Raw genomic sequence first — 13018 nt, 5'->3', positions numbered from 1 at the left:
AGTGAGCGCTAAGAGCGACTTCCACTGCTCTTCTGAGATCGGCCCAACCTCACTTTCCCATTTAGATTTGACTGCTAAAACCTCTTGTTTTAGTGATTTCACATACAGGTTCCTGTAGGTAGATGATATCAGACCGCTCGAGGAGCTGGTTGTGGGAAGTTGCTGAAACAACGGGACCATAGTACAATTCAACGATATGGATTTAGTCTGTGTCTGAAAGCAATGCCGTAGTTGCAGAAATTGATAGAAGTGTGTGGGAGACCAAATTCAGTTCTCAACTGTTCAAAGGACTTAAAAACATTGGCGCTCTGTAGTTGACATAAATATCTCACTCCTTTGCGCTCCCAGGGTGAAAAGCCATCTAACTGGAATAGTTCAGGAAGGTGCGGATTTCTCCAGATAGGGGAAAACCGCGTAAACATTGGGCATGAGAATCATTTTAAGAAGGTTACTCCTCCCAATTTCAGATAGTGGCAACTTGCACGGCCGCCCCTTTATTAGTGACCTCCACAGTATCCCGTCTCGTTAAAGGGGTTGTCTGATTTATTTTTCATGTTCTTTGTATGTTTCAAACTAGGCAAATGTAACAGCTTTACCATGCACTTACTGCATGACCCGTGATGTCAGTTTCTCTCCCTGCTCTCATGATGTTTTGTGCACAAGCCTGAGAGATCAGATATGTATCTGTACAGGAGAGGTCACTGTGCTGGCCACACACCCCTGCACTGCCATCTGCTGCTGTCTGCTCTCTCCCTGAATTCTTAACCCCTTCAGCTGCACAGACTCAGGGCTGAAGGCTTTACAGAGTAGCTGAAGGCAGTGAGGAGGCAAATGCTGGGCACAGGAGCTGACAGAGGAGTTCTGCAGAGCATTGCACAAGAACAGGTAGGGGAACATCCTGTGTGTATCAGCGGTGTCATTGTACTTGTAGTCCTACACATACAACATACTGCTGAGTCTCCCAGCAGGCAGACATTTAACTTGGGGCAGACTTATTCACTCCCTTTGCAGAGCAGGGGGAGGGGCAAAGATTGTTGTTATTGCAGGTAAACAAAGGGCCAGAAGAGAACCAGGGAAATGAGAAAATAGATATTTTTTGCCGAAAACTTGCTTAGCTTAGTTATATATTGCTGACCATCAGATTTACAGTGCTATATATTTTTTTCGGACAACCTCTAACATTAATTTCAACAATAACCCGCCCCTTCAACAGTGACCTCCACAAAGTTCGATTCCCCTAAAATGTGACTTCAACAACACCCCACCTCCTTAACAGTGACCTCTACAGCACCCCGCCCCTTAACACTGACCTCTATAGCAGACCGTCCCCTTAACCCTGACCTCCACCGTACCCTGCCCCCTTAAAGGGAGTCTGTCACCGACATTTGACAATATAAACTGCTTACGTGGCGCTCTAGCACAACTACACAAGATTCAAATGGTACCTTTGTTGTATTCTTCTGACTTTCACTAGCTGAAAAAACATAGTTTTATCTATATGCAAATGACGGCTCACAAGTGCCCAGGGGCGGGGTTCTTGTTGTAGGAGCCCAGGCTGCTCTGCCTTCTTTTCATATTACCCCTCCCCAGCCTCTTGCTGGTCCCGCCCTATAAGGCTGCTTCATCATCCCAAGTACCAGCCGAGATCCGGCGCGTGCACAGTTCACCATCGGCCCGGGCATGCGCACTACGATGCCCATTGTGGGGAGCGGCATCGCTTCATGTTGTGCGCATTCGCCGGCTGACCGGAAGCAAGCAGGGAGACTGGAGGCAAGCCGAGCAAGAGAAAGTTAAGTATATCCACATTACAGTGCGCATGCCCGAGCCGGCGGTGAACTGCGCACACACGCCGGATCTCGGCCGGTGGTACTTGGGATGATGAAACAGCCTTATAGGGTGTGACCAGCAAGAGGCTGGGGAGGGGTAATATGAAAAGACGGCAGAGCAGCCTGGGCACTTGCGAGCCCTCATTTTGCATATAGATAAAACAGTTTTTTCAGCTGGTGAAAGTCAGAAGAATACAACAAAGGTACCATCGTAATCTTGTGCTAGAGCGCCACATCAGCAGTTTATAGTCAAATTTTGGTGACAGACTCCCTTTAACAAAGGCCTCCACAGCATCCTGCCCCTTTAACAGTGACCTCCACAGTACCCCATCACCTTAACAGTGATTTCCACAACACCCCGCCCCCTTAACAGTGGCCTCTACAGCAATCTGCCCTTAACACTGACCTCCATAGCAGACCGCCCCCTTAAATGTGACAGCATGCCCCTAGGGTAGCCAGAAATCCGGTTTCAGGTGGGACAGTCCGGCTTTCAGTCTCCCTGTCCTCCGTCTGGCGCAGGGCCTGGACGGACACAGGGAAGTCCTTTTGAAGAGCTCACTCTCAGACAGCAGCACTATTAGATTTTAGTTATGTAATAAATGCTACACGCAGCCTCCATCTATTTTGCAGTTTTCTACTGTCACAGATCTGCAGCTTTGCCATGCAGGGTGGCAAAGCCGCACATACAGACTGTCTGATAATCAGCAGGTATCGGCCTCGCATTAATAAAACATTCATGGCCTCTTCTATATACATTATAAAGGATTATTTATCACACAACCAGATAACCAATGGTTAATGTCTTAATGTATAATGGGTGGCCCAAGGGAATCAACAAGTGATGGGTGACCTTAATAAAATTAGCTTTTAATAAATACTCAATATAAAATAGGCCCACAAAGTATACAACCAAATCAAACAAGCAATAATTGTGCATAAATTGTGCCCGCATACAAAACAAAAGAATAAGAGAATGAGAGGGGGAAAGAAAAATGTCTTGAGGAGGAAAGGTTAGTAGGACACAGGTACTGGGTCTCTTCCCCTATGTGACCCTATAGCGTCCTCCAATTTCCACCTCTCTGCATGCCCCCGATTGTCCCTGCGAAAAGGCAATGACTGCCCAGAGTTTGTCAGGGAAATTAAGAATCAGGGGTACTCATGCCAGCTCCACAAAACGTTCCAACGCGTTTCAATGGCCAACTGCCAAATCATCAGGGGACTGATACAACATCATTGGCAACAGAGGGCCTAATAGCCACAATGCATTAACAAATTCTTAAATCTACAGTTTAGGCTACTTTCACACTAGCGTTCGGGTGTCCGCTTGTGAGCTCCGTTTGAAGGGGCTCACAAGCGGCCCCGAACGCATCCGTCCAGCACTAATGCATTCTGAGTGGACGCGGATCCGCTCAGAATGCATCAGTCTGGCAGCGTTCAGCCTCCGCTACGCAGGCGGACACCTGAACGCTGCTTGCAATGTAAGTCAATGGGGACGGATCCGTTTGAAGATGACACACTATGGCTCAATCTTCAAACGGATCCGTCCCCCATTGACTTTCAATGTAAAAGTCTGGACGGATCCGTTCAGGCTACTTTCACACTTAGAATTTTTTTTGCAATATAATGCAGACGGGTCCGTTCTGAACGGAGCCACCGTCTGCATTATATGAGCTAGTGTGAAAGTAGCCTTAGAGGTCTAAAATCAGCGATAATCAGTCGGTGTATTGTAAGATACTTATCTCAACATGAAGTAGTCGAGGACAAAATCCTAGCACCTCAACATCCAGCTACGGTGCGGGGAGCGCATGAGCACAACAGCCGAGCCTCCTCCATCAAAGAGCTGACTGTAAAGCTGGGATCCGACGGCCGTGACTGATGCTAGTGACCGTGGCATCAAAGCGGTTAAGACACAGAAGGGGGAAGGCAGCGCTCCCAGGAGCGTGGCCTTCTCTTCAACCAGCTGATCAGCAGGGGTGTCGGACCATCACAGATCTGATTTTGATGACCTATGCTGACCTCCCAGCAACCACCAGTCCTTCAGTGTGGTTCCAGTTTTTATTTACTGCCCCATTTACTTGAATGGGCAAGTCTTGTGTGAAAACCCCAAAACACGCAGCACCTCTTTTTTGGGGGGCAAAGTGCATCCATGTGTGTGGGAATAAACAGCCCAAGTTAATAAACAAACCAGTTTTTGGTGTAAAAAAGTCCGTAAGACACCCATCTAGTGACTTGTTAGGTGCACGCAACGTTTTTACACTGTCCTCACCACTGGTCAGTAGTGGGGGTGGAGCAGAGGTAGAGCCATCAAATTCACCAACATTTATGCCTGGACTGCTGGAGGATGTGCCTAATTTATGGCGCGGCCTGTGCCTCATCATAAATTAGACGCACCCCTCCGGCATCTCAGGGGCATAAAACGCCAGTCTTTGATGAATGACCCCCCTCACTGACTTTATGGGGCAGTTCTCACTGTGCACATGAAAAACTTATGTTTATGAGCCCTTACCCTCTCATATTAAGCATTAGGCAGAGTTAAGCCTCATGCATCACATCCTAAAGCCTCATGCAGACGTCCGTGGAACACCGGACTGGCATTGCAGGAGTCATTGGTTGCTATGACGCCGTGCGCTCCTGCAATGCCAGTCCGGTGTTCCACGGACGTCTGCATGAGGCTTTAGGACAGGAACCTTCATACATGTTCACATCTGCGATGGAGGTGCTGTTAGGGGACTTCACTGCATATTCCATCAAAAATATGGAACCAAAAAGCGCAGAACGCGGCACTATTTTGCACGGTAAAATGCTGGGGTTTCTAACAGAAACCAGACGGACCCCATTATAGTTCGTGAGGTTTGTCGGGCGCGGTTTGTTTCATTCATAGGACAGCTCTGGGCACCTCCACTACTTTTGGCTGTACTGCTCCTATTACACAGCACAACAACATAAAAAACTCAGGTGTGAAACCCAGCCTTTACTTCTAACAATCTTCATTAGAGGTACTTACGCCAGGACATTCTCTTCTTTACTGAGTCTCGTGGTCAGGGCACCGACCACTTCTTGTGAGGCCAGAGGGAGGCCAAAGCCATTGAGTGCCCCTACTGCATGGTATATCTGGGTGACAGAGGAATCCTCACTGACGGCACCAAGCAGCAGGTCTCTGGTCTCATTAGAGATAGGCACCTAGGGAGACAGGAGAATGTAGCAGTCACCAAGAGCCGGATGTTACTACGAGAATAAGGTTCTGTTCATAGCTCGTTTATGGCTACATCTGTATTACTGAATAGGAAAGCAAAGAGTTCTATGGTTTCCTATGCAGATCAATACGGTTAGAACACATGTAATGCAAAAATATAATGCAAGTCGATGGCCAATATAAACCACTCCATGCCTATAAAGTGGCATCAGTCAGAGGCTTGCATCAGAGGTAAACAGCACATCAAGGAATACCTCCAACATTTATCTCCAAAATACCCCAAAACAAGAGATGAAAAGACCCCAAGCATTACAGTCCACTCCACCTCCACGGACCTACCTCACAGTTGGACAGGGCCTGACTGGATTGAGCAGCATAGAACAGAGAATCCACATTACTGGTATCAACATTAGAGCGAATGAAATTGCAGGCCGCCTGCAAAAGAAGAGAAATACTGATCAAGTAATACGGCAACCACTGGGCTATTCATATAACGTGGGTGTAGGGGTGGGTGGTATAGGCGATATGCGATATAAATTTGTGCCACGATATGGATTTTCTTCTCATAGGTCTATGCCGCGCATTGCTTATGCTACAAGCATTAGCAATGTGCCGCACAGACAGAAGAAGGAGCGCCCGGCGGCCACGGCGCACATGAGTATAATGCTGCTCACTGACATACCATGGCAGCCCGGACTTCAGTAGCGTCCTGGCTGCCATGGTAACCGATCGGAGCCCCAGCATTACACTGCTGGGACTCCGATCGGAACTGCTGCTGCCACCAATGATGTGGGAAGGGGGGGGGGGGGGCAGACTACCCTGTGGCCACTGCCACCAATGATTAATACTGGGGAGGGAGGGTTGAGTTACCAGAGGGGGCTGATAAGAGGGAGGGGGGGCACATCAGAGGCTGGCTGCCATAGTCGGCTCCCTGCTGTTGTGTGCACAAAGCACAGGGCAGCAGGGAGAGTGTAAAGTCCTATTCACCGTAATAGAGCTCTATTAGGGTGAATATGACAAGGGTTCTCGTTACATACATTTTTTGTGTGGATCCATTGTAACAACGCCTGTCCTTGCCCCCAAAATAATTTGACTAATTTGTACTGTAAAAAAAAACATTTCCCGAACGCGGGTTCGGTTCCAAGATACCACTTGGACCCGAATCAGAGTTTGGGAAATTGTGTTTTACAGTACAAATTAACTTATGAAGTTATTACCTGAAGCAATAACTTTGGCTCATTGCAGCTAATACATTCTAATTCTGTACGGAGCTCCTAGTAATTTTCTCCCCGCTTCTCACTACTCACACACTATGAAACTGTGAAGTAGAAATTACAACTTGTCCCACAAAAAAATGGCTATGTGAATGGAAATTTTTTTTAAAAAAAAAATATAACTTTAGGAAAGCTGGGAATAAAAAAATAAAAAAATAAAGAAGGACAATTTCCTGGTCATTAAGGGGTTAAAATTAAAAGATGTGCCGAGTTCAGGAAAAGGTAGGGAAAGTGATTGCTGGGGTGGGTCCTGCTGGTCATAAGAATGGGACCCATGTTCCTCCTGTTTAAATAGAGCGGTGGACACGCCTACCAGTTTTGTGACTGGCAGGGGCCCCTGTAGCCAGACTTTGCCTTTAAAGGGGTTGTCTCACTGCAGCAAGTGGCATTTATCATGTAGATAAAGTTAATACAAGGCACTAACTAATGTATTGTGATTGTCCATATTGCCTCCTTTCGCTGGCTCGATTCATTTTTCCATCACATTATACACTGCTTGTATCTATGATTATAACCATCCTGCAATCATCAGTGGTTGTGCTTGCAAACTAGGTGCTGGCCGGGACCATGGGAGTAAGCTTAGGCTGGTGCTTTTTCCGGTGCAAGCATGGCCACCGCTGCTGGACTACAGGGTGGTTGTAACCATGGAAACGAGCAGTGTATAATGTGATGGAAAAATGAATCCAGCCAGTAAAGGAGGCAATATGGACAATCACAATACAAGTAAGTGCCTTGTATTAACTTTCTCTACATGATAAATGCTGTTGGCTGCAGTAACAAAACTTCTTTAACGCCCTGTATTTCTAAAACATAGAAACAGAAAGTCAGCTAAAGACAAGTCCCTTCTAAAGTTTCCCATAATTGACTAGCTCCTCATCCCGAAGCCTCACCTTTTCATCTGCTACACTGGCCCCGAGATGATTGAAGCCTGCGATGTAGTAATAGGCGTTCTCCAGGTCCGATAATGGGTGTTCCAAAGCATCTTTAAGTCTCTCTACATCGGCCTGGCTCAGATAATGGCTGGGGGTCAAAGCATGTACGATGGCAAAGAGAGCGAGGACTAATAGGACCGCCGACTGTGGAACTGCAAGGAACGAAAAGGGACATTCATTAAGACTGTGAAATATCATACTAACATGGAGTCTATGGCACAAACAAAGTGAAATAAGCATCCTGCTTAAGGATGTGCCAAACCGTGCGACCTTTGATGAATTTGGCATACATTATTCAATCACAGACTAAAGAAAAACTGGCCCAAAATGATCCTCATGATATATTAGCCACTATGGTTCCATTAAGCCTGGTCTGGGGCAGGACTTAATAGGAACTTTACAATGGTAGGCCTGGGAGCCCTCACAAGTCTCCTTGCTGCCCTAGTATACAACCAGCTCCCACTATCTTGACAGAGGAGCTGTCCAGTCGTCAGAGAAAGTCCCCATCCCACTAAATGACCTGTCACATGCTGTGGTTACAATTGCCCATGGCAGCTGCTATATATCTGTGATTGGAGTTGTCTCCGATCGATGGCACTGCCTGTCGTGTCTGCTGTATTACACAGCTGTCATCAACTCAACTTCTGCCACACAATACTGGGAGAGGTCTGAAAGAGGTTCTCTGGTTCCATAATAATATCTGCCCAGAGTACCTCAAACACTACATATTTTTACATGTACCCGTTTTTCATGTCGGCACTTTCCTTCCCCTCTTCCCAGCAGGATGTTTACATGCAGAACTTCCGGTTTTCATCAGCTTCCTGCTGGGTTTTCTAACTAATCCCAGCATGAATGTTGCTCCGTAATGTTTCTCACGGCTTTATCCACTCGCCACACAGCTCTCTCTGCATATTCACGCCTCCTTCTCCACATTAGTTAGGTGGAGACAGCGCTGTGAAACATTACAGAGCAAAGCATGCTGGGACTGGTCGGCAAACCCAGCAGGAATCTGATGAAAACCGGAAGTTCTGCTTGTAAACATCCTGCTAGTATGTAGTGATGCTGGGAACTGGGGAAGAAAATTAAGGACATACAAACAGGCATAGGGGTACTCTGGACTGATAATAAATAAAATAAAAAAGGTAATTATGGGAATTTAAGGCTATGTTCACAGGAATTACAGTCAGAGACTCCATGATTTTTGACAATAGTGCTGCATGAAGAGTTAACAAATACTGTGGGGGAACCCACAAACTGTGCCGACAGGCCCTTCACCCAGTGCACCAGACTACCAGTGTCATTCTTCTAACTTGTCAAAACGATATGTGACTGACGTCTGAGCAGACTTACAGAAGGAGATACGTGGTACCACTAGCAGTAAAGGAGACCACCCCAAGAGCTGATGAAGGTGTACCTGGGAAAAGTAGCATTTACTTAGTATCAAATGATCTGATACTTAAAGGGGTTGTCCATGATAAACCACTTAGAAACGAGGACCCTAAAAAGTGTATACTTTATTTCTAATATAGATAAAAGAGTAACCTACCAACAAGATAGATGTTGTACCTGAGGCTACTTTCACACTCGCGTCTGGCGAGATCCGTTCAGGGCTCTCACAAGCGGTCCAAAACGGATCAGTTTTGCCCTAATGCATTCTGAATGGAAAAGGATCTGCTCAGAATGCATCAGTTTGCCTCCGATCCGTCTCCATTCCGCTCTGGAGGTGGACACCAAAATACTGCCTGCATCGTTTTGCTGTCTGCCTGATGAAACTGAGCCAAAACGGATCCGTCCTGGCACACAATGTAAGTCAATGGGGAACCACTCTTGCCTTTAGTAGGACAAGGTTAATTTATTATTGGTAGGTTACTCTTATCTATATTAGAAATAAAGTATCCGTTTTTAAGGGTCCTCGTTTCTTGACTAAGTGGTTCACATTTCTGGGCCACCACGTCATCCTCTCGATATCACTACACACTCCCCATGGGTTGTCCATGATGACACAACGTTCTGTACATCGTAAACTAACGGCGTATATTAGCAATGAAGCACGAGAGCAGCGCTGTAACCAGGAAAGGCTTGGCTACCCACGGAGGTCGCTGATGACAGACCCCCTTCACGGAGGACCCGTCCCCTCTCCTGACATTTTAGTAACAAGTAGCATTCCCCGTGTAATAATTCTGGAGCATCTATTCTTAGGCTAGGGCTACAGGATGAAATTTGTCGCAGTAATGTCTTGCGGCATTTTTTTTGCAATGATAGTCTATGGCAGTGATGGCTAACCTCCAACACTCCAGCTGTAGTGAAACTACAACTTCCAGCATGCACCATTCATTTCTATGGAGAGCTGAGAACAGCCAAGCAAGTGTGCATCTTGGGAGTTGTAGTTTTACCACAGATGGAGTAGTGTGCATCTTGGGAGTTGTAGTTTTACCACAGATGGAGTGTTGGAGGTTAGCCATCATTGCCGTAGACTGTCACGTGTAATTGTATTCTTATAACTGTGTTCCTCTATTATTCCTTCTAGAAATGAATCAATTGCCAGCACTCTGCAATGAAGATCAAACTGGGTGTTACCAGTTAGGGTGTGTCCCTGCACAGTCTGACAATGGCAGCCCTGACTGGATGTCAAACTGTGCACAGACCGCGCCCCCAACAGGTAACACCCATCTGGATTATTGCAAACTGCTGGCCATTCATTCAGAACTGCCAGCTTTGGCACTCCAGCTGCTGTGAAACTACAACTCCCTGCATGTATACTTGCTGCGCTGTACTTGTAACTCCCATACAAGTGAAAAGAGGATTCTGGGAGTCGTAGTCTCAAAACCGCTGGAATCCCGGAGTTTCCTGATCCCTTTTCTAGCAGGATTAATAAAGGAATAGCACAACTCACAGCGATAAGAATAGATTCTTACTACATGGAGAATGCAGTAGTTCCTAGAACAGACACGTCAGGAGGAGACAGGTCCTCTTAAAGGGGATGTCCTAGTGTTTACAACTGAAGGCCCAACCCTAGGATCTGACTGGTTTGGGTCAAACCAGTGACGTCATGTTCATCAGTCATACGGCCTACACACAGCTCATTCCCAAGTCAAGTGAATGGGGCTGAGCTGCAACGCAATGGCTCAGTAGGCTGCAGCGCTCACCGGAGTTCTGATCCGCAGGGGTCTTGCGTGTCGGAGACCCACCAATCAGATACTGATAACCTATCCTGAGGACAGGTCATCAATATCAGAATCTTGGAAAGCCTTTTTAACTCAGACTACCCCTTTAATTACTTTCACCCCATAGAAAAATTGTTCTCTGCCGATCCAGCGATGCCATGCTGTACATCCACAGGAGCGCTTCGCCAATCACTCACCTCCACAGGGATGCTGGCATGCACCGCATGGCAGAAAAAAATAACAGGCTGAATATTTCATTCAGGCAGACACCCCCTTTAAGGCAATAACATGATCAAAATAGCTTTAAAAATAGGAATGTGTTTGATGATCTTGTATTCATTCCCCATGGCTGCCATGTCCCTGGTCAGAGCCTGTACACAGGCCTGACACATAGATGACGGGTGCAGCTCAGGTAAGTGCCCACACTGGGGCCGCTAGTCCCCGCACACTCAGGTAAGTGCACACACTGGGGCCGCTAGTCCCCGCACACTCAGGTAAGTGCACACACTGGGGCCGCTAGTCCCCGCACACTCAGGTAAGTGCCCGTCCTCCGACCACACACGACCCACATAATTCATTGCCTGCCAGCCGGCCTGCACTACTCACTCGCTGCCATGTTGCTCGCTCCCGCCCCTCACAGCGTCACCCGCACCGACCGCTCGCTCTTTCCGGCGCTGGCGACACAGACACGTAGACTGGGAGCTATGGGGGGGTGCAACCAAATCCAGACAGGAAAATCCCCAGACTGTAAACGCCGCCCGTCTGCCTAGCTATGGAATATCTTGCACAATACACGTATATTATATCACGTTACTTATTGTCAGGAGGTCTACGGCATAGGAATAAACTAAAGAACGCGCGCCCCCCTTTTCCGGGTCTCTAGATGGTTTCTTCCAAATAAGGCGGGGAAGCGACGCGCATGTGTCTGTGATTCATTGGCTGAGTCTCCTGTCAATAGGAGTGGGGGGCGGGGCTTCCTGTGAGTGCCATCGTCGTCTACATATAGACCCTTTCCTTGCCGGTTTGCCGCCGTGATTGGCATCTGGTGCGGCCAATGAGTTCAGGGAAGTGACAGGTCACGTGGTGCCAGGTAGCTGATGACAGGAGGTGGTTGCTGACTTTTGGTCATATCTGAGACGTGCAGGGTGGCACTGACTGGTCAGCGTTCTTACCCCCGGAAGTCTTCCTTGTGTTTTATTGCCCCCTGTTATCAGCCACTCCAGGGAGGTCACAGACAGGAAGTCCTGAGAAATCTTGAAGACATTGCTGTGACTTGTGGTGACTCCAGTATGGGAAAGATATTTACAAGTCACCTTATAAAAAGCACCTCAGAAACTAACATGGCCGCATAGCTTCCACTCCATTCTAGAAAGTCGACTCGTCTCATTACCTGTGAGACAGAAGTGACCGGGCCCCACAGCAAATTTTTTAATCCCTCCACTCGTGCCCCCCCCCCCCCCCCCCCGCCCGTTCCTGCGGCTAGTCAAGATCTCTGTTGGCAGCCGCTCCGTCTGTTTCCTACAGATATATACTGTATATAATGTCATTGTATAATACTGTTGAGGGGGCCCTGACTATAGAATCTTAGAGTCCTCCTCCTGGGCGGGCCCCCAAAGCAGCCACTTCCCCCTATAGCTACGCCACCTTCTTTGAGGGGCCTGCTGAATGGCAGGGTCGGGTGTCTCATCTGGCCCTACTAACAACCTGGCGAGCTTGTCACTGCTGTGAATAGCGGCAGGTGCACAGGCTCTGCTTCCGCTACTGGAGTAGGGATTGCGCACGTGCTGTTACACCTATCAGTAGCAGCGCATGAACAGTCTCTGCTCCCGAAGCAGAGCCTCTGGAGCTGCACCGCTATTCAGAGCAGTGCCCCAGACACCTCCAGTCTTCTTGGGTATGATGCCACAGGGTTTGCACACCTGAACTTGGGGATTTTCCACTATTCTTTGTAGGTTGGATGAGGACTGTTGGTGTCCAGCCATTTTTCAGGTCTCTCCAGAGATGTTCAATTGTGTTTAACCCTTTTGCTACCAGCGGCATATATGTACGGCGTTGGAGTGATGGGTAAACATGACGCCCGCTCACCCGTGTAGCAGGCGCCGTGGCCGGATGGTCTCTGCTATTTCAAACAGCAGAGACCAGTGGCTAATGGCCGCGATCGACAATAATGCTGATCGCGGTCATTAAAGCCTTTCGCTGCTGTGATCAAGTGTGATCACGGCATCTAAAAGTTAAAAAGCCCAGAAGCTCGAGCTTCCGGGCTTCTTACTGGCATCCTCTGTAGCCAATGAGGATGACGGTAATTGGTTTCAATAAGGTGGGTCTCCCTGGGTATTGGAGCTGCAAAATTTAAATGAAAAGACCACCGGTATCCAGGAAGTGAACTCAGGGCTCTGGCTGGGCCACTCAAGGACATTCACAGAGTTGTCCCTAAGCCACTTCTGTGTTGTCTTGGCTGTGTGCTTTGGGTCATTGTCTTGTTGGAGGGTGAACCTTCAGCCCAGTCTGAGGACCACAGCATTCTGGATCAGGTTTTCAAGAAGAATATCTTTGCTCTATTCAACTTTCCTCAACGCTGACCAGTCTCCCATGTCCCAGACTGAAAAATACCTCCACACCATGATGCTGC

At 47.8% G+C, this 13018-nt stretch overlaps 1 protein-coding gene across 3 annotated transcripts in view; it reads right to left on the bottom strand.

Annotated features, from left to right (window-relative positions):
• Positions 1–11151, bottom strand: part of RPN2 (ribophorin II) — a 29344-nt gene extending 18193 nt beyond the window's left edge. For 2 of the 3 annotated variants that reach the window (XM_044296914.1, XM_044296915.1), the window contains exons 1-4: positions 10587–10662; positions 7184–7377; positions 5359–5454; positions 4831–5006 (exon numbers count right to left, since the gene is read on the bottom strand). In XM_044296914.1, coding sequence (XP_044152849.1) covers positions 4831–5006; positions 5359–5454; positions 7184–7377; positions 10587–10647 — 527 coding nt within the window. In that variant the 5' untranslated portion in view covers positions 10648–10662. Of the gene's footprint in view, positions 1–4830; positions 5007–5358; positions 5455–7183; positions 7378–10586; positions 10663–10995 lie in introns of those variants that run through there. The other variant, XM_044296916.1, reaches the window with a different exon arrangement.
• Between the last annotated feature and the right edge of the window lie 1867 nt (positions 11152–13018).

Source organism: Bufo gargarizans, chromosome 6 (genome assembly GCF_014858855.1).
Source record: "Bufo gargarizans isolate SCDJY-AF-19 chromosome 6, ASM1485885v1, whole genome shotgun sequence".
NCBI classification, from domain to species: domain Eukaryota; kingdom Metazoa; phylum Chordata; class Amphibia; order Anura; family Bufonidae; genus Bufo; species Bufo gargarizans.
Note: the sequence above shows the minus strand (reverse complement) of the source record. Positions and strands in the feature narration are given on the sequence as shown.